Source organism: Chamaea fasciata, unplaced genomic scaffold (genome assembly GCF_029207755.1).
Source record: "Chamaea fasciata isolate MVZ Bird 193981 ecotype frontalis unplaced genomic scaffold, bChaFas1.0.hap1 SCAF_4, whole genome shotgun sequence".
Taxonomy (NCBI): Eukaryota; Metazoa; Chordata; class Aves; order Passeriformes; family Sylviidae; genus Chamaea; species Chamaea fasciata.
The window spans coordinates 56,004,047-56,031,220 of NW_027094089.1; the positions used below are offsets into that span (position 1 = coordinate 56,004,047).

Below are 27,174 nucleotides of genomic sequence, written 5' to 3' on the forward strand. Positions count from 1 at the left end.
AATTTGGTCCCACCACCTCATTGTTTGGGTGTGATATGATATGATATGATATGATTTATACATAAGATGTAATTCTACCAGAGATAGCCACCTGCTCCAGTGGATTGTAAATTTGCTATGATGAACTTAGATGAGTTGGAGAAGTACAGTAAATAATTTGATTATTATATTTTTTAAATTATGTGCAGTAGTTACTTGATAATTACCTCTTTTCTTTTTTTTTTTTTTTTTTTTTTTTTTTGAGGGGGGTGTTTCTTTTTTTAGTTTTTCAACCTCTAAGCAGTATTCAGGCACTATAAGTACCATGAAAATTTTATGCTTCATTTAAAAAATGGTGGAAGTTGCCTTGTATTCAGATCCAGTACAAAAATACAAAATACAGTCTTTATGATAGACTGTCCTGTGCCTACTGCCATATAATATAACTAGATTCCTGCTCCAAATACAAGGCATTAAAAGATCCACTGCTGACAATAAGCTGTCCTGGAGGATCACTCCTAATAATAATTTTTTCTGAAGACTAATTTTTCCCTGTTGGACAAAAATTCCAGTAAATATTTCTTAAAATCTTTTGCAATGTCCTCCATAATGATGATGTAGACAACAGATTAGCTATTTTTTTAGTACAGCTAAATACAGCATAGAACGATACCAAAGTATTATTATAAATTTACATATTTGCCATTTTGAAGGATGGTTGATGGAAGAAATAAATTTCCTTATGACATTGCATAACTAAGACATTACCTTTCTAAACATGCAGGAAAAGATGGATATATATTTTAGCCAGGTTGTGGTTTAGTGACAGCATTCCAGAGAAACATGTTAACAGGAGGAAAACTGACCCAGAACAGAAAAAAATTAACTTAGTCCATGCTCTCTCCTGGCTTCTCTTTGTCAAGATTTTGTTCTGCCTTGCAGAGAGAAAATATTTACATGTGAGCCACTGTTTTACATCATAAATTTTTCTGGGGAAACTGAAGACCTTTTCATTTTCCTATGCTATATATAGGCCATGTATTGAATTTTGACTCAAAGCTGTACTTTCAGTACTCATGCAGGTTTGTACTAGATGTGCATTCAAGCTTTAGGCAGCTCATATTTTGCTAACTAAGCAGATCTCTTGTTCCTTAAATGCCCTCTTTAGCTCGGATGCAGCACAGAAACCTGACAATCACATAGCTTGCCTAAGACTTTTCTTCACGAGGGAAGATTGTAGCAGAAATACTCTGGTAGAGGTTTGTACCCTTGCCTTCTGCACTTTCCCTTCTATGCAGTAACAGATGATGCACACTGGTACATATTTCATAGGGTGGAGCTCTGTGGTACCACTGGGAGAAGGGAAGATCTTCAGTGCAAACAGACCCTGTCCATTCTGTCCCATGTCCACATGCATCTGCATCCAGAGGAACACAACCTCCCTGCAGCCTAGGGCAGGAAAATATTCACCCAGCTGCACCTCTGCTGGCCTCTGTGGGACTGGCCTGGGTTTAGTTCTGTGGGATTCTCTGCTGGGATGACATGTGAAGAATATCATTAGGTGAGGCATGCCTGAGATTTTGGAAGTCTGTCTTGTCTGGCACACCTGAACAGTGCCATTCAAAGCAGAAATGTTACAAAACCCTCATTGAGGGTGATAACTACCATGTTAGTTTTTTAGCAGAGATGGTCAGGGAAATCTCACAGAAGTCTCCTTTACAATGAATTATAGCATGACAATTCAGTACTGTGCTTCTGGCCAGAAAAATCTCATGGTGGTTTTAGTGGGATAGAGCCTCAGTGGAAGCTGTAGAAATGGACATTTTGTTTCTCAGTGAGGTACATATCTACAACCTGTACATTAAAAATTTCAGTTCCTTGGTGAGGTAAGGAAAGAATGAAGACGGGCTATACCTATACTTCTATTTGAAATAAATTCAGTTTTGGAAAGAATCAGCGTTTTGAAAAAGTATGTTCAAAGTTTGAACATACATCCTGTTGGAATACGGTGCAAGAACTAGATTTTCCCAGATTTGTAATATGAACTGAGTGAGTGAAAGTTGTGGCACGTCATGACTCTAAAATTCTACAGATATTTCTACAGGAAAACTGAAAGGTGTATTCACAATAATGATGCACACACTGAGGAATGGAATCTGTTAACCTTTGAAAAATATTAAGAAGCTATATTCTTTGTAAATACAAGAGCAGTTTGACTTATTAAATAAATGAGTATGGATTCTGAATCCGTGCTACCATAGGCAGAATCCCTGAGCATTATTATAAATTTTATAGCTTGACTTTTGCTGTGTTGCAGTAATTATACTACAGTTTTTAATTTATAGTACAATTTTTTTCATTTTGAGATATTAATTAGCTAATTCTCCATGCACACAGGATTAAGATACTGCTGAGAAGTGGTGACAAAGCCAAAGGCAGAGCTTTGCTCTCAGGCTCTGGGAGCAGGCCTGCAGCACATGGTTTGTTCCACAGTTTGCTGCCTGGGAGCCTGTGGAAACAGGGCTCAGGATTAATCTGCAGCAGAACTGCATGTTAATGCAAATTATTTCCTCAGGCCACATTTTGCAGGTCATCATGTATCCTAATACACATATACTCTGTAAGACACACACATAGAGGAGAAACCTCTTAATTTCTGTGTTCAACAAAGCACAATCATGCAAGAAATTAATCTTAACACAATAAATGAATCTTTCATAAAAGCAATCAAAAGAAATCCATTTTTAAAAGTAAACAAAAGATATTTTAAATGTCACCAAAGATGCCATTTTAAAATTATCACACCAGCTGTAAGAAGCTGGTGCTCAACTGATCAGCCACAGCAAGCATAAATACTGAATTCTTTCCTTGCTGCTGTGACAGGTTCTGGGCGCCACCAGCCCTCCACAGGGCCATGCTCCTCAAGATGGGCATAGAGCCCTTTCATGTCACAACACAGCTACATGTTGGCAGCTGGCTTAGAGGATCCATAGTCCTTCATATGCCTGCTATTTTGTCATAAATGTAGCATCTCACAAGATCACACAATATTCTGAGCTGGAAGGGACCCACAAGGATCATCAAGTCCAGCTCTTAACATTCCTTTTGTGGGGTTGAATCCACAGTCCTGGTGTTTAAAGAACCATACTTTAACCAGCTGAGCAAATCTCAGGGTCCACACAACTTCCCTGGGGATTTGCACAGACTCATAGAGAGACCCTGCACTTACGCTTCTTTTCTGCAGTGACAGTTCAAACAGCTTCAGTGGACTCACTTCTAACCTAGAAAGAAAAGTGTTAGAAGCTGCTTTAAAAATAAACAGCTGAAGGAGACACTTGCTTTTGCATTTGGATTTTTCACCAAACCCCTCCCCCCCCCAAACCAACCAACAACCAAAAAAAAAAAAAAAAAAAGAAAAAAAAAAAAAAAAGAAAAAAAAAAAGAAGAAAAAGAAAATTCCACAAAACCGCCCCCAAACCCCACAACAACAAAACAAACAAAACCCACAACACCCCTCCCCCCCACCCCCACATTAAAAGTGGGGAAAATCTCTTAATTTATGTTTGTCCATAAACCTCAGGAATCCTGTTTTACAGTGCTGTCGGGGGGAAAAAAAAATGAGATGAGTGAAATTCTGAGTGGCTATGTTAGGCAAAAGCTATTTTTTAGGGCCCATTTTTCTTTCTACTTTTTTGTTTGTTTGTTTGTTTTTGTGAATAAATATGAGACCCAAGGGATTAAATTTCCAAGTAATAAAAATCAGCACAGCTATATTGATCTGAATAGGGCTATGCTGTTTTTTGCCCTGGAGATTAGCCTCACCAAAGGCTTTGTAAGCTTTTTTAAGTTAAAGAGACAGGCCTGTTCTCTGTTTCAGTGCTGAAAGAAATGGAGAATTGTGAGTGCAGGCTAATGTAATCTACAGCTTTAAATGATAAACCACAGAAGGCTATAGAGACTAATTGTAAAAATCTACTGTTACATTGGTTGAGCTTATATGGATATATACAGCTTATATGTATATATACCTTTACATATATATATTCCACAAATATTCAGTAGGTGGCAGTTCAAAGCCGAGATGAGCTTTGCAGTCGCCATTTAGGCAGTAGCACTAGCAGAAGAGGCTGGAGTCGGTCCGTCCGTGACAGCAGTAAGAGGGAGGCTGCGATCCAGCTAACGAGAGAATTGTCCACGACCCAGGTACCGGGGAGCGGAGCCGCGGGGTCGCAGGGTGGGCCGCAGCCAGCACAGGGCGCAGAGGGAACCTGTAGGCTGCAGCCCCCTCGGTTCACGCAGGGGCTCCTTTTTGGTGGAGGCACCTTTTGGTGGAGGGAGCCCTGGGCAGAGAGGGAGGAGAGCTGGTGCAATGACAGGCAGAAACTGAAGAGCATTCGAAGCTTTCTGTTCCTACACAGGTAAATTTCTTTCCATTGTTTTTCTACACTACCTTGCACAATAGGCACAGCTTTGCATTGAATTTAGAGGTCTTCGTTTTCTTCAGCCAAAATGCACAATGCTCACTCGGGCAGAATTTCCTCTGAAGTCGATAGAGTTTTGCCTGAGTTACAACTGCAAGACATGCTCTAAGCTAATATCTTATGTAGAGAACAAGGCATGCTGTAAACTGGGTCTAGTAAGGAGGCCAGATGCTGATCATCACAGCACACACTGGCCAGTTAACTGTCATTTTTCTGTGTGCTGGGATGCTAGTAATGACCTTTTTTCAAGCTGCCTTTCATTAAAACTCGATGTGATGAATTTTGCCCTAGTTCATAGCATTGCCACTGCAGTGGCTTAAGGAGAGATTAATCTTTTATTTCTTTTAAATGAAAGCTACATTTTAAATTAACAGAAGAATACAAAAATGTGGAGTCTGAATAAAATAACATAAGGCTATTTTAAAGAAAGCCTCTGATTTCATTCTCCATGACTGATACAACTTTGCAGCATCCCACTGACAGGCAGAAATTTTTTTTTTCAGTAGATTGTCCCTCTCCCAACTGAATGAAATAAAATAAATCATGAAAGACCATTCTCAAGTGCCTGAGAGCTGCTGAATTCAGATTTGGTAACACTTTATCCCTTGCTATCTTCCCCATGAAATGTGGGATGCTCTGTATGCTGCACCACTCAGACACAGAAGGGTGAGCACAGAACGGAGCAACAAAATTGGATGCATTTTAACTTTAAAGAATTTTCTGTATGTCTTGTTCTCATGAGTACCTAGTAAGTGAACTCGTACATGCCTGTTTATAAATGCAGGCACATACAGCTGTGTAAGCTGTTTACAGCCACGTACACCCCCACTCCTTTAGAGGTAAATGAAGATGATGAAACTGGTTGCTGTTGTATCTTTGCAAGCTTTACCGTTTACCATTATCTAGAATGTTTGCAGATCTCAACACATTTAATTCTGGCTTAGAGGGCTATCCTGTCTTGCCCCCCTCCCCATTCCCTTTTCTACTTTTCTGGCTAATGGACTTCAATTATGCTCAGGAGTTGCTCTCTGGGGCCCATCTGTCCTTACTAAATGCAGTAGTTCCCAATTCATGCAGAATGGGTTTTGTGCCATTGTTCTGGAGGTATGAAATGCTATATTCCTCCAGGCTTCGTGCTCCCTCTCACACCGCACGCATTTCTGAGGCTCTTGCGTGAAGAACTGTACAAACATGGAACAAGTTAAAGCACACAGCTGCAAATCAATGGTCCCATGGATCTGGAAGAATGATTGTGATGTACAGCTATTTATCTTTATTCCTAGTAAGAGTGGAGAATGATAGGTATAAATGAGCTGTGAATACACTTAGGCTGGAAGATTTTAAACCATTAGAGAAGCAAGGTTCTCAAATTACATTCTAGTTGAAGTAATATATAAAAAACATTTTAAATGCCTTTTAGTTGTAACTTGATGGAAAGGATTATGTGAAATGGTTGCCTGCAAAGGCAAAGCACTGGATTTGATAACCCAAAAAGTCTCTTTCAATACTAAATACAATTTTTTAACATTTGGAAGTTGCTTTCACTAAAGAGTGCGTTTGCAAGTGAGTCAGTGAGTAGTAACAACCAATAGGACACCTGTCTGCCCTGGATAAGCTTAGCACAATATTTCTGTTTCTGCATGAAAGTAAGGGATTTTTTTCATGTGGTAAGTGAATTCACTAGTCCATCCTGGATAAATTTAGCATAATATTTCTGATGCTGAATAAAAGTAAGGGTTTTTTTGTTTGTTTGTTTGTTTTTTTCACATGGTAAGTGTGTTCAATGAAGCTGAATCTTGTTTTACAGTAATGGTTCATTAGTACATATCTGTTACTAAAGGTTAGTTCTGAACGCTCTCGGGCAACATCAGAGCAAACAGTTTCAGTTTATCCCTATGTGTAAAGCTCTTTGTTGGAACAGGTCCAGCACCTTCTACATTTTCTGCCCATGAACCCTCATCAGGGAACAGAATCAATATATCCTTCTGCGTCATTCATTCTTCTGCCACCAGCCCCGCTTTCTTCAACAAGCAATGCCACTTTAGTAAATCTTAGTTCCAAAAATCCATGCTGTTGTTCCTACAGGAAACATTGTCTATTTGTCTGCCCTTTTTTCCAGTTCTTTCCTGCCTAGTGAAACTTTCTGCCACAATATCTGCTGGCCATATGTTAACCAAAGAACTAGTAAAGATTTTCTTACAGTGACAGCTATGCATGAGGGATTTCTTTTTTTTACCAAGGGTTCCATAGGATTTCGAACAATTTTGAAAAGGCATTGTTTTGGGAATGAGATTTTCAGTATAAGTGCAACAACAGTATGACAATTTGCTAAAGCACAGCACAGCACCTGTGACTACAGGACAGCATAGAAGCTGGATTCTACCTCCTTTACATACAGATGCTCTTACGACAATAGTCTCCTGTAAATACAGAAAAAACCTGCAACAAATTTATCTGAAAGCCTCCTGTCCTTTCTATTTCTCTTCTATGTTAGGCCTGGAGCATGAATGAAACCCACAAAACTTCTTAGGGAACTCTCTGAAAGACTTTGTAATATTAATTTCAATTTAAAGATTCTAAGGTATTAATTTTGCATGCAAATTCAAACATTTTCAACATTGTAGAGAACCTAGCTCTTAAATGAAATCTGTTTCAGTTTAAACAAATTGAATTTTTTAGTTTGAACTTTTGCTTTCTATGTGTACATTGAATAAGAAAAATGTCTGATTTTGTCCCTTGCTTTCAGATAATCAATCAGATTTTGCAATAAGGTCAATGTGTCAGATAAAAACAGCAGGTTTATTACACAGTATCTTTTTTCTGCAGAAGATGCCATTTTCTAAGATCTCTCTGGTCATCTTTCTATAGCTGGAAAGAAAAGCTATAAATGCTTTTCTCTCCAACTGTAGTTGAGAACAACATAAATAAAAAGTGCTACTGCATTTATGCAGTGAAAAAAAAATCATGATTTAGACTAGCTGATCATCAAGAAGCAGACTTTCAAAGAACATTTTGTTCCACATGAGAATAAAAAGTTCTTTCCATATGGATTAGGATCTCATGTTTTAGGAAAAAGCTGTTTAAGCAGTTATCAAATGTATCAAAAGTCTTCAAATGTGTCCAACTTTCCATTGACTTGAAAAGACCAAAGAATACAAGCAAAGGACTATAATGAAAAAGCAAGTCTTATTAATCTAAGGCGCTGGATGTAGGCACTGGAAGTAGGAAAGATGAAGGCACTGGAAGTAGGAAAGTCCCCATTCCTAAAGTGCACACTCATTGGCAGGCATGGTGAAAATACTCCCTGAGAAATGCCTGTTTACATGCACAACAGAAAAAAGTGCCTTGCAGAGCTCTCTTTCCCTCTTTTATATAAATAATGTGACATTTTTTTCACCTTTGATATTGGAAAATGGACATTCATCTTACAGTCATGCTGAAATCCGTCTTATCTATAGCTACATTCTTCACCTTGCACCTTGTGTCTTTTTATAGTGGTGTCAGCCTCATGGACTGTTAATTTAAACTGAGGCAAGATTTTGAACTAAACACATTATCTGTACTTTATTGGTTTTTCACAATAACAATGATGATATAAACAGGGACATTGCCTTAGAGCTTAAAAAAAAAAAAAAAAAAGGAAAAAAAAACCCCTGACTGACATGAGATGGTTTTACCTGAGAAAAAAAAAATCAGGAAATTAATTCATAGCATCTGACAATTGCTGAATTTCATATCAGATTGACATCTCAGTAGGACATCATAAGACCTCAAGAAACTGGATCAGTAAAAATGCAATAAAAGCCTCTGACTTCAGAAAGCAAAGGTAACATCGCAGTTTTGTAAAATGAATACTACACTAAAAATACAATCTAGTAAAAAATATCAACTAAACTTACAATTTGTGACATTTCATGGTGGTCTAACAATGCAGACATGTTAGAAAACCTTTTGCAATAAAACCCAAAAATTGGAGATAGGTTATTTTTTTTTCTGTGTTTATTTTCAAGCATAAAGAGTTCACCTGCTGTGAGATTCTAATCTTATATTGCTCTAAGGGTAGATATTCAAGTAGATTAGTTTTTAGAGGTTATTTTTCAGCCTTTCTATACCTTTTGCCTGTTATTGCATATGCTATCTATGGCTTAAATACAAACATGACAGGCAAGTAATAAATACAATTGACAGAAAAGTTAGACTATAAAAAACCCAATTAACGATAAGAGAGCACTAAGGAGATCCAGTGGCTAAGTACAGGAACAGTAACCACATGTAATAATTAGTCAGCCAACAAACATTAGGAGTTTAAACTATGAAGAGCATAATTTGTAACATGAGGTACTTTATTTAGGAGGCATATTTTTTTCCACTATATAATAAAATAAGTGATTTTATGTCATAATTTCTCAGACCTTGAACTGTATCCTTCTGTCAGAAAAAAAATTTTAATTCTTTCACCTGGCCTATCAGAAATATCAAGGGAAAGCATGCAGACTAACATAAAGGTCTGCAGCTGAGTTTGAACTGGAGGCAGTGGTTTGCCCCAGTGAATAGCCCATCAAGCTCACCTGCAGCAGCTGATCTAGAGCAGCTCCAGCCTTGAGCTAGCAAGAAACATATCTGCAGAAAACATAGCTAAGTCAGCAGAGTCGCTGTTTTGCTGAACTTTGCAATCAGACAATTCAAAATGAAGGGTATGAATGTATGTTATGAAATTTGCTTTGGCTTTTCAAGTAAGGATAGTGTTGATAAACTGATACTTTAGAGAATGATAGTAAGTTTTCACTGATGTGGTTCATGAAAATAGTAAGGGCAGCAAATGAGGCTTCATTGCAAAGTCCATTCTAACACATAAAAAGCAACTATTTTTTTCTGTGCAGATTATGAAAGACTGGTTTTCTGAATCAGAAATGATCTTGTCCATCAGACTTCTTTTAAGTTAATTTTTCCATACCTTTGCTGGCCATAAGGCCACAAGCTGATTAAATAATGCCGTACTTTATTTTGTCCTCCTGTGTGTTTCAGTTAACACATTTTAAGACAAAGAAACATCAGTAAGTTAATAGGATGGTATGAAAAGCATTAACAAATGAACACTTCCGTGCAAGTACACCACATTCATATAGAATGATTGTCACTGCGGGACATTCTGTGACCAGATCCACAAAAGAATTATTAAAAACATTTGGGGAATCCTTTCTCCAGTGTGATCATAAAGACTTGCATGAGCTGTTTGTTTCTTTTTTTCTTTTTGTTCCTGAGCAGGACAAATTTATAAAAATCTGTAATTTTCATTTTGGCAAAACTGAGTATTTTTAGGACTGACAGACCAAACAGCGACTGAGGTTGTTGCTCCTTTGCAGTCACCGAGGCTGGAGAGAAACAGCTCTACAGAGAAGGTCCTGGGGCTGTACTGGGCAGTCATCTGGTGACGTTCAGCAGCGGCCCGGCTGCAGCAAAGCCCCCCTGTGCCCTGGTGTGTATGAACAGGAGCATGGCCAGCCGGCCCAGGGAGGTGATAATCCCCCTCTGCTCAGCACTCACGGGACAACAGCAATGTAGTTTGTCCGGTTTGGGCACAGCCAGCAGGGGAAACACATCGATAAACTGGAGCAAGTGCAGAGGAGGGCACCGAGGTGTCCAAAGCTGCGTCGTTGTCCTGCTCTGCAGGCTGAGGGACCAGGGCCAGTTCAGCCGGGGGAAGGCAAAGTTCAAGGAACAGCAAAGTGTAGCCCTCAACACCTATAGGAAAGCCATCAAAAAGGTGGAGTTGCACTCTTCACAACAATAGATGCTGGAGGAGACACAAGAGGTATGTGTTGAGAAAGTACCTTAGATTAGCTAAGGGAAAAAATCATCATGATGGTCGTTTTGCATTGGAGTATGTTTTCCAGAGAGACTGGGGATTTTCACATCTGTCCAGGACAGAACAAACTTCACTGGTGTCATGGCTGACCCAGTTGTGATGGGCAGTCTGGACCAGAAACCTACTCAGATCCCTTCTGGCTGGAATTTTCCTTTGATATTATGGTGATTTCTAAAGAACATCTGCAAAATCTCCCTGCACAATTGGTCTGCTATTCTTTCCACTGTGAAGTGTTCCCATTGTCTAATGTGAATCTCTTCTACAGTGCAAGCACATAAACTCAATTTTTTTCCCACTATGCTCTCTGTCTTTGCAACAACTTGCTATGTTTTGATGACTGTTGCCATGTTATTTCAGGACCCCTTAGAATTCTTCTGTATGCTTGATACTTCAGGCCATTAAGTGCCCCATTTCAATTTGTTCTATCTTTTGGGCTACCATGTGTGTCAGTTTTCTTGGAGGTTTCTGAGTATGTTTAGAGTATGCAGTGTAATAGAGCAGGAGTACACTCAGCTTTTAAAATTTTATTTCTCTACTCCATATTTCACTGATTTTCTTACTAAAAGTTTTCATAGTGCATTTTTTCTCCTAGTCATGAAGTTCCTAGGCTACATATAATATGACTGTGCAATACTTGAGCTGCTTCTGAGGTGGAATTCACAGATTTTGCTCTCTTGCATTTTTACTTACAAGAAATTATTTAACTATAATTTGTATGGTAACTCATTCTGTGCACTCATCCACAACTGTAAGCTCTATGACTGTTCCAAATTTGCATGCCTGCAGCTCTTATGTACAGGTTTATGCTCAGTGGAACAGCATTATGCTAGCTTCTTCTTCCTCCTTTTTTTTACCAGCAAAGTTTTTTCCTTTCTTTTTTAACATCATGAGCTGCTCACTCTTTTTCTTTGTTCCTCAAAAGGTTTTACCTATTCTATAAACACATATTCTGAGGCTACTTTTTCTTTCCATTCATTGAATTCTACTGTCAGAAAAACAATTTTGCTTCAATGCCTCAGGATGAGCACTCTTACTTATCAATCTTTCCTATATTTAAACAAGCCTCTCAGAGTGACAGGAGAGATTGAAGGGGTGAAGCTGCCTTCTGCCTGAAGCCAGGCTGGGTAGACAGAGCTGTGACAGCTCTGCACTTTGCTTCGGGATCAGCATGCCCAGTTGTACTGGTTATTCTGCCTATGGTATGGGAGAGGAGGAAGTACAACTCTTTCATCCAAGATATTATGTAAGGACAGATGTTTCCACCTTACTCAGACGTTAGAATTAGGACACTATAGGATGCCCTGTACAAGAAAGATAACATCAGGATATGCTTTAACAACAAATTCAAGACATTGGTGCAGCATACATTGCCATAGCTCAAGCACAACTGGCATAAAGAGCAACAGCATCAAAATACAGAAACAGAAAATTTGGCATGAGCTTGCAACTGGAATAAGGGCATGGGGGTCCACTAAGATCCAAACCTCTAAAGCATCAGAATTGTCCTGCTGCTAGACAGGTAAAAGGTAACTTAAAATCACCCCCTGCAATGCAGTCACTGATTCCACTGTGTTAGGGGTTAGGTTTGTTCCTTCTTTCTCTAAAGAATTTTTTCCCCATAAGTTACCAAAGAGACCAAGTGTTGGATACTTGAGAGTACTTAACTGAAACAACGAGGTGGACAAAACTGGAAGGGCGAAATAATGCAGGTAAAAGGCAGAGCTTGAGGCAGCTGCGGGCTCTTCTTTTTTTTCGGCGTTCGGGGAGAGAGAGAACACCTGTTGCTGGCTGAAAGAGTTTCACTGTGGCCAAAGGGATCCAGTCCTGGGAAATCTACTATCACCGGTTCGGCCTGAATCCTGAGCCTTCTCTGCCACCCGCGGGAGCTGGGCCGGCTCTGCCTCGCCTTCGGCTTCTTCAGCGCTGCTCCTCTTGCTACAGTGTGACCCTGCACCCCCTGCGCTCCCAGGACATCCTGCCCCTGCCTGCCGGGACACCCTGCCATCCCAGCTACCAGCCCGGGACGTTCCACTGTTTCAGCTTGGTGCTCTGAGGATCCTGCAGGGACACCGAAACCAAACTGCCCTGGGTTTTGTGAAACAAAGCCCTCAAAGTTCTTAGTACTGTTTTCGTTTGTTATTAATGCTGTAGTTGTTTGGTGAGGTGGTTTTTTTGTGTGTTTGTTTGCTTTGTAATACATACTAGTAAAGAACTGCTATTCTTACTTCCCAAATCCTTGCCTAAGAGCCTCTGATTGTAAATTTATAATTGAAAAAGAAAAAAAAAAAGGGTGGGGAGGGTTTACACTCTCCATTCCAGAGAAAACTCCAGGTTGTTTTTTTTTTATTATTACCTGGCAGATACCTGTCTTCCCAAACCAAGACACACTGCAGTGAAGAAATAGCTTGGAGACTTTCTTTTAAAACGAAAGAAATTCTTTGGGTTTTTCTGGATTTACTGCTAACCAGGCAAAACTACAACAGACAAATATAATCACTCGGTGCCATTAAGGTACTTTTGCAAAACTCCCTATAAAACCCGCCCATTTTCTTCAGAACAAGTAAAGATGCAGCAAATTTTAGAGTTTTTTTTCCACGGATACCCCTTATATGTATTGTTTTGTTCTGAAAAGTCACAATATCCAGTGCTTTCTTCAATTTTTAGGGTTCATTTTTAGAGTTTTATTTGCTTAAATCTCACTAAATATGAAAAAGACTTGTATGTGCTGTGTACCTATTGAGCTGCTACTAATGGGAGGACAAATTAATCTTCACTTTATTTCAATGAATTCTAAAACATCTACAGCCTGTAAGCATGTAAATATTTTACTGTTTCTGTTATTTAACAATTATTTTAATATTTCTGGTCTTACTATATATATAAATGAGTTTTTTCAAGGGAAACTGACTGCAGGAATTACAGAATTTTGTGACCTTTGACATATGGCCTTGCCAACCTTGGCAATACAAGCCGCTGAAAATGTTATGCATTTCACTGAAGAGCCTCTCTGATAAGCGCAGCCAGTGTCGTGTCAAATATCATGTGCTGCAAGATAAATATTGAATAAAAAGGCAGACTGAATGTGAGAAATCTGAGTTTCTTGAAACGTACTCTTTGACCTGAAATGCCAGTGGCAAAACACACTGAAGTGGGACACACATACTTCCCATGGAGCTAAAAACAAAGCTCAGTAGGTACTGTTGCTGAATAATCTACAAATATATCTTAGTCATCGCTCAGAACTGTAGAGCAGTCATCGTGGGGATAAATTCCTTAACTGCTGAAGAGCTGCAATATTCAGAGTAATTGACTGTCAAACACCTCGACAGTGATTAGTTTTGACTATTATTTTAAATCTGTTTTAGATATAGAGGAATAATTCCCTTTCTACAATTTTTTCAGGCCAAGGCCTTGTTGAAATCCCCAGATGTAACTTTTTAGTTCAGTAATATTAGTCCAGTAGGGAGAATACTGAAACACATGATGTCGATTAAAAATTTATTATTATTTTGCTGTGAGTCCAGACTGGATTTCAAACCCTAATTTACTACTAAAATAAATTATTCTGTAATCCCCTGCAAGACTTATTAAATTACTACAACCAGTACGCCATCACTTACATTACATTTACTTCTCCTATTGGGAAAGGTATCACAGCATGCACTCTACACACGCACCTGTACTAATGTCTGTCTCCTTGTTTTTGTTGTTTTCTCTCCTAGGTTTTCTGCCCTAGCTGAGCAAGAGACACACAGAGAAACATGCCTGAGCAAAGCAATGATTATAGGGTAGTTGTGTTCGGAGCTGGAGGAGTGGGAAAAAGTTCTTTGGTCCTGAGGTTTGTGAAGGGCACTTTCAGGGAGAGCTACATCCCCACTATTGAAGACACCTATCGGCAGGTGATTAGCTGTGATAAGAGCATATGCACTCTGCAGATAACTGACACTACCGGGAGCCATCAATTTCCAGCCATGCAACGTCTCTCTATTTCTAAAGGACATGCTTTTATTTTGGTTTACTCTATCACCAGCCGACAGTCCTTGGAGGAACTCAAGCCAATCTACGAACAAATATGTCAGATTAAAGGAGACATAGAAAACATTCCAATAATGCTTGTGGGGAACAAAAATGATGAGAACCAAAATCGAGAGGTAGAAAGCAATGAAGGAGAAGCCATGGCCAAGAAGTGGAAATGTGCCTTCATGGAGACCTCTGCCAAGACGAACCACAATGTGAAAGAGTTATTTCAAGAATTGCTAAACCTGGAGAAACGCAGGACTGTGAGTTTGCAAATTGATGGCAAAAAAAGCAAGCAGCAAAAAAGGAAGGAGAAGCTGAAAGGAAAATGTGTGGTGATGTGAAATTGCACTGTCAGAAATCAGCTGTGAAGTCTCATCTGACAATACACATGTAAAACCCATAGACAGCAAACAACCATGCAAGATCCTATTTATTAATATCTGTTTTAAAAGAAACACTTAGAAATTGAAAAAATGAGGTACTGTGATTGCTATGAAAAAAACTGAAAAATGTGTGTACTCTCACAACCAATTAAAGTAAATCAGGAAGAAAACAAAAGATGTCCCAGAATACCTTATTTTGTAATTAACAAAAAAAGAAGAATTTTCATCATTCACATAATATGAAAGATTTTGAAAATCAACTTAATATTATCTGCATTTGCATATAATTGCAAGAGAAAGCAATGTATAATATCAGAAGAAAAACAAAGAAATGGTTGTGAAGAAGCCTAGAACATACAAATGCATGCTGGATGGTGTTAATCATTTCCTTCAAGAATGCTGTGGATGAACAATTCTATGCCATTTTCGTTACTGACTGGTGGGATGGTATGCATAAGACAGTCTTGGATCACCTGAATAAATGAACTGTTGCACAGTAAAAGTGTGGGGATAGCAGTGAAAAGGAACAGATATTGTCTCTATCCCCCCAGCATGATACTTCTTTCTAGTTGTGATGCAGTTTTTAATGCAAACACTGCTTTAAAACTAGAGGTTGTGGAAAAGCCAATCCCTGTAAGAGAGTTGGAGATCATATTTTCTGGGCTCATTGCTTCATGAATGACCTGAGTTTTTGGCCCAAATATATTTCAGAAGAACAGACATTTGTTTGTGGAGAAAGCCAGGTGGGATGGTGTACATATAAAACCAGGAAGCTTTGCCAGGGAGAACTGACTGGGGAGTCCCCTATGAAAGCCTTTTGGGGAGAGACTCAGTTCTAACGCTGCTGCTGGTTAAATGAACACATGGTGTGGTTAGTGAATGAACAGAATGTCTTTTGAATGAGTGGTACCCTTGGAGAGGGGTTGGCATAATATATAAATTATCAGATTAGCTGTGTGACACTTCTTTACACTGCTATATTCCAGTTAGAAGGGTTTATGTTCATGCCCTACAAGATCTACTGCCTTTATATTGTCTGAAATATTTTATATTTGCCATTTAAATTCATGATTTGAACTGCTGTGACTATAGAACCAAATAATATATCTGAAGTTAGTGCCCACAAGAGTCTCTAAAAGGAGGGTTTTTTGGAGAAACACTACAGGATCTGGCATATTAAGAATTGCAGTCAGGACTGTCTTATAATGCAATACAAAAATCAGAATAGAAAATACATTACTTAAAACATCCTGTCAGGGAAAACTGTTCTTCTTAAAACCTTTGAAAGGGGAAAAAGAGTAAAAATTGTGAGCTTTCCTGGATGTCTCTCCAAACCTTTTGAAAAAACTAATATGAATGACTGAAATATGTATCCTAGGGATGACAAAGGTCATCTAAGATAAAATAAGCACATACAATTTTTGAAGGACACATTAAAATTGTGTAAGTCACAATTTGTACCTTAGGAACTGCTTTGAACTAATAAAAAGAGCCTACCATATTTTTTAGTAAATATTTATGTAAAGAAACATAGGAAAATGAATCTGAGTGCTGGTATTATTAGCCTTCATGATAGTGCATTATATATGTCTTCCAGGGGATGCTCAAATGCAGTGTTTGCATTAAAAATTGCTACCTTGTTCCCTTCAGAGTTATTGCTTACTTACCTTCCACCTTTCTAACGAATGTGCAGACATTTCAGAGGTAGAGTGATAGTCTACAGAAGAATTGCTACTAGCACGGTCTAGAAAGGAGCACAACTTCTGACATTCAGTCAGAAGAAATTCTGGCACCAGTAGACTCGAGTGTGAAACCCGTATCAATTTCAAAGAGACAATTTTTTTTTGGTGTTTATTTCCTTGCATTAAGAGAAAACTGGAAAGAGCATGGAAAAAGCTAATGCTCTTCATTAAACATAAATTCCCGGCTCTTACACAACACTCTTCCTTCATAAATCTCAAAGCACTTTGCAAAAATGACATAAATTTCTTAACTTCTCAGGTGGTGAAAGTGAGGCATAGAGAGAGGAAACAACTGCACATAGATTGTCCAGCAGGATAGTGACAGATCCAGGAACAAAAGCAGATCTCCTCTGTCATGGTCCAGTGCTCTTTCTGTGTTTTGTTAGATTGTATCTTCACATTCTTAAACAGTTCCTGAAACACATAAAGAAGTCTGGTTTTACCTATACAGCCAAGTGCATCTTTCTTGACAGTCTGTCAATAGATCAAAAGGTATTTCCAGATCAGGGATGCAAAACACTTCAAAGCACTATGTTTAGTAAGACTTTTATAAATGTTTGTACATTTACTCTGTTTGTAAAAGAATTTGGTGAAGATACTCAGCATCGCAGCAATGGATTCCATGGATGAAGCTGGAAAATCAGAAAAATTATCAACCTTAAGGCATAATGGGTCACATACAGAGGTCAAAAGTAGAGAGGTTGCCCTCAGATGCAAACACACCGGTGCCAAAGATCATCATGTGTGGCACATGCCTTAGCAGCCAGCATAGAATTATGACAGAATCTCAAAGTGAAAACTAAAAGCTATATATAGAACCTTTTAACATTGTTGCTTGAATTGGAGGAATTATTTACATAGTAAAATATCTTGCAGAAGTACAATATAGGGGATCTGAATTACTTAAAATGTACTGACTGCAAAGATATTATAGGCTGAAATTTAGCCCTGAACTATTTTTTGAATGTGCCTCATAGCAAGAATAGAATAATTGTATAGCAAGGATGAAAATAAAACAAGTAGCTTCCAGTGTTAGGCTTGAGGACCATATTCCTTTAGTTCCCAGCTGACTCCTCATGTGCTACGTAATAAGCCATGAAGTATTTCATGGACTTGCATGTATCAAAGCAAGGCCAGAACAGAAGCAATATTACTCAAGGACTACAGACTCAAAAGAGAGCATATTTTATACCCTTGCATTGCCATCCTAGTTTCTACTATTAGATTTTACATGTCTTGCATACATGTGAGCTGATTTAAAATGTTTGTTTTGCTATTACATATAGAATTTTTTTTAATATAGAAAAAATAAAGTAGATTAAGAATATATAAAGCTTTATTACATTTTGTGTTTTCTTTGGGAATGTGTTATCACTATAATAACCTGTTTAAAATGTATATATAAAATATTTAAAACATGTAAGTTCTACAGTGAATTTTAGCATCCAGAAAACACAATCTAGCCAAAAAAAATCCTTAAAATGCATGATTTTATATGTAGATACAAAATATTAAGATATATTGTTGTCATGAAAATGTGTTGTTGTGATTTCTTTAGCAAATATTTTGTTTTGAAACCAGATAGGAAGTCATTTGTGTCTACTAGCTTCCATGTTTGTGATGACGTTCTAAACATTCAAAATAAAGTTTTAAATCTTAACATAAGTTTGGAAGAAGTCTTTTTGATACCTGAATTTTGTTTGTTTCATATTATATATTTTTTAAAATTTTAAAGGCAACTCTCTAAATTAAAACGGACTCTTAACATGCTACACAGTGTCCCAAAGTCTTCAGCTATACAAATTAGTTCTGAGGGAATTGGAGCAGTATTACATTACCTAATACTTACCCTCTTTCTATTGTACTCTGGCAAACACACACCTTTCAAAGCAACCTACCTTCATTAAAAAAACCCAAAACAAACTAAATAAAACCAAATAAAAACAGCTTATCAGTGGGTGCTCCTTTTGACCAGAAAAAAGCAAAATAATTCTGGCAGCTGGTCTATATTTTATTATTTGCTTTAAAATATGGCAGATAGAACTGTGTGCTTGTGAAAAATTGATACTTAATGTATGGATCCTGCTATTCCTTTTCATTGCTAAAAAAATTCCTGATGTTCTTGCAAAACTTCCCGCTATTCCATTCTATATTACCACCTGTTGCAAAAAATGTCAAAAATAATACTTTATCACTTCTTGCAATTCAGAAGATGCAGATACAGTTGTTCAGTTAAATAATTATTTCCATTTGCAAGAAATACTTCATATTCAACAGAGGAAGGGATCAACAAACAATCTTGAGTACATAGACAATGACAAGCATTTGAACCAGTGATGAAGCATTGAGTACTGAATGTAAATTTCATGCCACTGTGAAGTAATTGCATTTGTCATGCCACAGAGCTTTTAATTTTTAGTAAAGAACTCTTATTAATTCTTATATTATCCTTTTTCTTTCTTTCATTATGCTGTCAGTTCCTGCTCTTGGTCCTGATTCTGACACAATCTATGATAAAGCAATTCATTGTCCTGCATCTTACACAATGCAGTCACAAATTACTTCAGAGATGTTTATTCTACCATATTCCACAGAGACACCAGAAACATCACAAAATTCCCTTGCTTTTATTCCTTTTTTCCATTGGTTACTACTCCTGTTTCCCAATGGAAAATATTTTAATTTTTAACTCATACCCTCATTCAAATTTGTGAATACCTGTCACACTTATTCCACAGGCATTTTAACTGACATGTTTCACCCACCTTCAAATAATATTTTCTAATTAACCCACGAATTTCTTACATGTAGTCAAGTGTGTCTAAAGTTTAACTTCTCTAGAACTGCAAAGAGAGGGAGAGCACAGCTTTGAAAATACATACCGGATGTTCCTTGTGAAGGATGCAGACTCCTCTGTAAATTAACCAGACATTTGCAGTTTAAAGAAAGCATTAAAACTCTTTTGCTTCATATAATTTTTTTGGTTGAGTACACTATTTTATAATGAGGAGTAAACTATTTTATAATGAATCATAGGGGTCCTACTGAAATCATAATGAAACTGAAGCTCAAAGCAGGAGCTGTTATTCAGTCTGATATATTTATTTCACACTCAGATGCTGACAAGTGGCCCACAATGGATCCTACGAGAGTATCTCTATTCTCAGATTCTCAGATCATGGTGGGGATGGCAAGGGGAAGGGGCAGGGCATGGGCACAGCACCACAATCCACCCCAAAACTAAAACCAGCTTCTCAGCCTCTACACCTGGTGCTCTAAAAGCTGTGGATGAGAGTGTCTGTCACATGGAAATTACCACTGTATTTGTGCTAATTTCAGTAGAGAAAGCAATAAATAAAGAAGTAGAATTGGTGTTCTTCCATAAGACATGTGTGGCAATTTTTTTTTTTTAATATATAAGATGAGAAAGATTGTTCTGCATCAACTTTCAAAGAGAGTTAGGGTGACCATTAAGAGGTCATTCACCCCAATGTATATCTGCTTTTCTGCAGCCTCTGTTCGGTGTTGTTGTAAAGATACTTTGCCTTTGGAATTTCCCTTCTTTCCTGACTCAGATCTTGCCACTGACCAGGATGGTCCTAAAAAATTATCATTGCCCTATTTATTAATCTATAATTACAATAAAATAATGCTGTATGCTTAGGCACACTAATTTAATTTCAGATTTTTCCTGTAGGCCAGCTGTCTCCTGTGCAGTGGGTTCATGTAACAAAGTAGGAGAAAGAAGGAGAATTATAACTTGGGAGGGAAGGTAAGCCCAAAGAAAATGGGAATACCAGGAAATTCTAAGTTTTACAGAACTTACTGTTTCTCAGAAAATTCTGCGGTCAGCAAGGGCTCCTAAAAGTATTTTCAAAAGAAAAGACAATATTGAGTGGTCATGCTGAGCTGCACTAATGAACGTGACTCCTTGGAACAACACAATAGTAGGTTCCACAAGGAGAGCAATTGCTTCTCCCTCAATGATCTTATCAAATGTTTAACTCCTTTTAAAATCAGTTTTACCCTGGTTGGCTGACTTACATGCCTGTGTAGAACACACTCTATAGCCACACAGTTTTAGCTCTTTTTCTTCCTCTTGCAGCAGTTTTGGCTGAAGTAGAATTAATTTTCTTCACAGTGACTGGTATGAGTCAGTGTTTTGGATTTGTGCTGAACACAGTTTTGATTATATAGAAATGTTTTCATTATTGCTGAGCAGGGCTTATCCATAGCCAAGGCCTTTCCTGTGTCTCATACTGCATTCTGGTGAGGAGGGCAGGGTTACACAGGAAGCACAAGAAGCTGGGAGCAGACGGTTGATCCCAACAGACCCTACCAGACCACATGGTATATCATATCATGCACAGTATATAAATCTGGGTGACAAAGGAGGAAGAGTGGGGACATTTCGGGCGATGACGTTTGTCTTCCCAAGTCACTACTGCATGATGGCGCCCTGCTCTCCTGGAAATGGCTGTACACCTGCTTGCCCACAGAAGGCACTGAATTAATTCCTTGAGAGACTTTGCCTGCATGCACAGCTTTTGCTTTACTTACCAACCTATGAATGTCTATCACATCCCATTATTTTTTCATTTGTACTTTTACAATTCTCTGCCTGATCTCACTGGTTGCAGGAGTGAGGAAGCAGCTACTGTGGTGTTTACTTGTCTGCTGGGGGTAAGACATAATACCTATTTAGTCCAGGCAGTCCTCTTTCCAACTACATGGAGAGAGACAGATGTTCTCCACAATTAGAGGAGATGACCTCTACAGCTGTGACCACCACACCTTTTTCTTCTACAAACCTCACACTGAATCAAAACTTGCCTTTTACAATGAAATTAAAACCCAACTGGAACAACAAAGTCTAATTGTCTGAAACAACAAAGTCTAAAGCAGCAAGGGAAAGCAAGATAGTTTTGTAGAAACATGTCTGTAACTGTTGAAATAATAGTATCCTTATATGTAGCTCTAGGAAGTGTAGGCTCATGTGCCAACAAATGGTAAAAGATTGTGTTAGAAGAAAGGGGCAGAACTACAGACAGTGGCTTTTCTGGGGATGCTGAATGCAGAGAGAAGGTGAATATGTTTAGTTTCAATGGTAATATTTCAGAAGGTTGAAAAAGTGGAAAAAAACCCCCAATAACATATCCTTGGAATTATCCTAATAATAAAATCCATTAAGTCACAGATTAATCACTCAGAGAAAGTAGCAGTCAATATGAATCTTAGAAAAAGATTGGGGTAAAAGAAACACTCTTAAATTCTGTCCTTCCTTTTTAGTGCCACAACCATATTTGCCCGTGGTTGTTCTTCTGTTACTTTTCAAACTCAAATCTGAATCTAAGACTGCTTAATTCTGAAAGTTTGACCTACACCTGATTGTTTCATCATCTTTGGTTTACCTATTGAAAAAATCTAAATACCATTTTGCAAAAACACGAAGTTACCCCACTGTGGTAGAGAACAATATAAATCTGTTTATTAATTACTAGAAAACAGTTCAAAATGTATTAATAAAATAATCAGAGTAGTCAGTAGGCAGACACTCTGTTAAATCCTTCCCATGACAGAAAAAAATCCTATCAGTTATGTAACTGCATGTAAAGTGTGTCCAGATTGCAGATCTGGAAAATACCATGAAAGCCAGATGGATGCAAATCCAGAATTTTATTATGGTGGGATGGGAGGGCTGGCAGGCTGAAGGGAGGGTGTGGCTTGGACAGGGGAAGTGCATCTATCTGTCTCTTTTCCCCACCTCTCCATGCCCTGGGAAGAGTAGTCAGCCAGACTGCATTTACCACAGCCAAAGCACCCACTTTTCGGCTAGAAAAGATTTATAGAGCAGAGAGAAAAATCAAAAGACCACCATTTGTGGTATAAATGCTTGCATAATGTTGGCAAGTACGGTGGTGTGAGGGGATTCAAAAATTATGTGAGTCAAAAGTAATAAACTTCAGCATCATCATATGGCCTCCATTGGCTGTGTATTAAGACATAGTCCTGCATCTCTCAGAAGTTACCATGTCTAAATATTGTTGGGTACATTTGGGTTCACAGCACAACTTTTAACTTCTTATGGAAGCCAGATTATTTAATTTTAAAGAATCATTTGCAGCCAAGTAAACATATTACTCTTCACTATATAAATGTAGGAGATAATGTACTGTTAAATGCAAGCTAGTAGTTAAAACTGCATTCTGTTTACGGTTGTGATTTTTTAAACATGCCTGTTATGTTTCCTCAGAAGCTTAAAATCAGTGATCTACTGGGTCTGAATAAGAGTTAGGGTAGGAAAATAAACTTTCATATCAACCTTATTTTCAGCAAGAGATTTTTAAATTACATTCAATGTCAATTAGAATTTGCAGTTCAACAGAAAAATTTAACAGTCATTTGTAGAGACAGTATTAGTCATCCCTTTCTCCCACAAATATGTTTTATGGTTTGAAATGTCACTAAAACAGGTATTTGAGAGCACCAATGAGAAGTTCGAATAGGAACAGGTTTAGTTTGTATTTTAACTTTCAAATACATGGAAATATATGCAAGTTCAATTTTTTCTAAATGTTAGGGATCAAACTAATTCTTGGTTTTGTTTTTCATAATTTTTTCCTTAAGTTTTCCAGGTTTTTTTTCAATAACACTGCATTTGGGGAGGTCACAATGCACATGGTATGGAAGAAATCAGCAGGTTTTTTGCACTCTATGATTATTCGTTGTTGATTTTTTTTTTTTCATGGGAAACTACTAAACCAAGAGGCGGATAAACCTGTAAGTTAGAATAGGAGGCTCCTAGGAAATGTTTTTCTTTTCTGTTTTCTAACTCAAACTTGTTTGAACTATAGGAAAATGACTAATACCCATGCGTCCAAATTCCTTTTGTATACAACTGCAGCAATCTTTTGTTCTTGAAGTTGCGGGAAACTTACAAAGCATATAAAGAGGAAACTGCATTTCTCAACGTCTTTTTAATACTGTTTTATGAAATAGGTGTCAATTTTTCAAAGCCTATCATCTCTTCCAAACTTACACAGTGAAAATCTGTTCCCTTTGGATACACCAGTACTTCCATGGTTCTCATGCTCAAGTTTTGTTTAGTTTCTGATGTATGGTATTATTTATATATTCTTTGCAGAAAATTTTCTTAAAATTAAAAAAACAAAACAAAACTAAACAAAAAACCAAAGATGAAAGGCCATGTTAGATGAAAGCTTTCTTGAGCATTCGTTTGAAGATAGCTTTGCTGAGGAAAAAAAATTGAGTTCTCATCTCAGTCTCAAAAGGAACAACAACATAAACCTATTGACTTCTTCTTTCATTGACATGATTGGCTTTGCATACGGGAAGAAAGACTAAAATGACAAAATGTCTTAATTGCACCATGGTGTGAGAAAGGGAGAAAGAAACTGAGTTGTAAAAATTCCCTGCAGGAGATGATGGTGTCTAGTGATTTTGCTTGTAATCCATTGTCTGTGGGGAAAGAGGCAACATTCCCATTAGAATCTTTGAATTGTAAATGTTCGATATTTGAGAGTATTTAAGTAGAGAGAAGGTAAGTAGTCTCTGGCTTAGATTTGCCTGTTGACTGAGCATGGGCACTTACTGACCAGTAGCTCACTTCGTCTTTGATGAGGAGTGCCTATTTAAAAAAAAAAAAAAAAAAAGAAAAAAGAATAGGCACCACTCCTCTTCTCTTATCCTATAACTTTGTACAGAATTATAAATAGAAAATGCCCAAATTACTGAGAACAGGCCAGCTTTCCTGATTTTTGGAATATCATATTTCCAGCTAGAAAAAGTACAATTTCCCAGATCTACTGGGACAGTTTTCAGTGTTTTTTGACACTTCCATCCAGCTGGCTTTCAAAGACAGATGAATGAATCTGAATGGGTGGTCTTCCTGGGAATAACAGTGACCCACGACCTTCAGTAAAAATTGTATATTTAATTCTATATCTAATGCCTTCCCTATAGTTTTTTTCCTTTTGAAAAAAATAAATTAAAATTCTTTCTGGACTTGAAAAGGGCAAGGCTTGTTTCAGCACTGTGTGTGTCATCCATGTTTTAATCAACCTGCACATTCACACACATAATGTGATACTTTGAGATGTACACTACTTCATGTGAGACTGTGTTAAACAATGTAGCTTACAAGATTGCAGATTGAAGATTTTCCATTTTATGAACAGGTTTTCTTATTTTTAATAGGGAGTAATAAAAGCTAGAGTACATGAATTTGTTATTCTTTCCTATTAAAACTCATTTTCTGTTACCTATATTTAGCTACAGTGGGCTATTAAATATAATTACCTAGTACTTTTGAAAGTCAGTTTGCTATAGAAAATAAATGTAGCTATTAGAATGACGATTTTTTTTAATGTACAGATTTAAATGCACAATTTAAAACTTTAGAAGAAATTAAGAGCTGTACCATCGTTCCCTCAACATACATGAAAGACAGGGGAGCTTCTGTGTATATTACATGAGGTATTATTGATACCTAAAGAGACATAAAATTATTAATATCCAGGGTTTTTTCATTTTTCTGTGCTTTGTTTTCAAAAGACGTGACTGTTTCCAATATTCACGGTATTCTTCTGCCTATCTGAAGGACAGATTATCAGGTCATTTTCTAAAGTTGTATGTAATTACAAAGCTGAGAAAATTTACTGAATTCAGAACCAGAAAGATAAACATTCAGGACCTTCAGGCTCAGACTTTGCTTTCTTATTCACTGTTACTTGAGTGTCTGAGAGGAAGGCAATTCCTTTTCCAAGTTTGGTAATATCAGACTTTGCTGAAATAACTAGTGCTTGAAATGTCACCTTCAAGTACAAATTGAACATGTTATTTCATTCAGACCTTCTAGTCAATTATTCAGACTGCAAAATAATGTAACATCCAGATTCAACTCTTCTAAAAGCATGACTTTTTTGAGGATTTAGGGTGAAAATACCCATAGAATATTTCAAAATTAACTGAGGAGTTATCTTACAAATATTTTTCAAAAGTGACTAACTGATAATCAAGAAATATACTGATAATGTAGGTAGCAATATTTCATCTGGGTAAATGTCGGTTTGCTGTTTCGGTATGATGTCACACAGTATTATTATTAGAATTGTTTTCAAGATAAAAGACAAAAAAATCCATACAAAACCCCACAAAGAAAAAAACAGCACCCCCCTCACTCCCCCCAAAAACAAAATCAAAACCCTCAAACAAACAAAGAAAAACCAAAACCAAACCAACCAACTAACCAAAAAAACCTACAAAAAATGAAAACAAACAAACAAACAAACAAAACACCAAGGAAAAAAGACCTTTCACAAAAGCAGAGGAAAAATAAAAAAGCCAAACACTAATCCTCTTAACAGAAAATTGAGATTTTTGCACTGGTTAGTTAGGTCTGAATTATAGATGAGGTAATTGAATCTAACAAGATAAATTGTCTTTCTAAATGTAGATTCATGTTTCTGGACAGCATGACATGTGTTTGACCTGTCTCACCACACAGAGAAGCATATCACTTGTATGTGGGGTGGTCAAACCCAGTCAGCAATATATTCTCCTGGGATTATTGTTAGTGACAGAATATGCACTGCTAGCAACTGTCATCCTCTTGGAAGAATGCTCTTTTGTAATCCTTAAAAATATTAGTTTTAAAACAGATTCACAGACAAATCCCAATTTCATGTTAGGAATACAGTATCACACCAGCCCGGCCTTATCAAGAAGCAAGCAAGAATTTGTGTTGTTTGATACTCGGTTTCCACTGGTCAGTGATGCTACTTTTTGTTAGCTCATTGACAGCTTTCCTTCACAAACTGAGACAAAGCCAGTTTTCCTGTTGTGAGGGCTCCTGCCTGAATTCCTGTCCTGAGGATGTAATGAATAGGAAGCCAAGGCATTGCACAATGGGTGCCAGGTGTCACTTAAGAGTTTCTCCTCATGAAGGAAAAATGCGCTTACAAATTGAAGAAAATCAGCAAGTTCATGAGCCAGTTGCTATCCAGATATCCTTGATGGGATACAGTTGATCTTGCCCACATAGCCTAAGGAAGGTGAAGAGTTGAGGGACTCTTGCAGCAATTACCAGGACAGCAAGTTCCTTGCTGGCATAGGGAAGTAACTACATCCCCAGTTCAAGAAACTTTACAGAGACTTCTAGGAAACCATCCCACATCCTGAGTTGTGAATAGTGACTTCTTTCAAGGAAGGAGAGAAATGGAGAGGCAGCTGCACCTGAAATGAAACTTAAGGTATTCGCAAGATGTGAAAACTTTATAACTAATTATTTTCTAAGAGCCCTTTTACTGACAGATGAATAAGTACAATAATAAAAAGCTTGGCTGAAAAATATTACCACTTGAAGTCATGTCTTAGTTGATTACATGGCATCAAATCAAGTGGAGACCTGACAGTATCTGACATGTAGAAGGTTGTGGCCAGCAAAACACAATGCTAAATGTCAGGAAAAAAGAGACAATCAATCTGAAATCTGTTGTATCCCACAGAAAGGTAGTATTAAAACTTGCGTACATCCAATCATCTATTTCAAAATCTTTAGGAAAATCTTTGTGAGCATAAATGTTACCACTCAACCAAGTATGTTTTTTATAGTTTTACTATAACCCAACTATTTTTAGTTGGTAGAGGTGATGTGAGATAACACAATTGCTGAAATCAAGACA

The 27,174-nt window shown here is 37.5% G+C and overlaps 1 protein-coding gene across 1 annotated transcript; it reads left to right on the top strand.

The window, feature by feature from the left end:
* The first annotated feature begins 4,067 nt into the window (after positions 1-4,067).
* Positions 4,068-18,123, top strand: DIRAS2 (DIRAS family GTPase 2). Its single transcript, XM_066181643.1, has 2 exons — positions 4,068-4,182; positions 14,049-18,123. Exon 2 carries the CDS (start codon positions 14,088-14,090, stop codon positions 14,685-14,687), a length of 600 nt encoding a protein of 199 aa, XP_066037740.1. The 5' UTR covers positions 4,068-4,182; positions 14,049-14,087; the 3' UTR covers positions 14,688-18,123.
* The last annotated feature ends 9,051 nt before the right edge of the window (positions 18,124-27,174 follow it).

Bases quoted from the DNA above. Each gene is read 5' to 3' on its own strand.
- DIRAS2 (XM_066181643.1), top strand. From the start codon at position 14,088: ATGCCTGAGCAAAGCAATGATTATAGGGTAGTTGTGTTCGGAGCTGGA.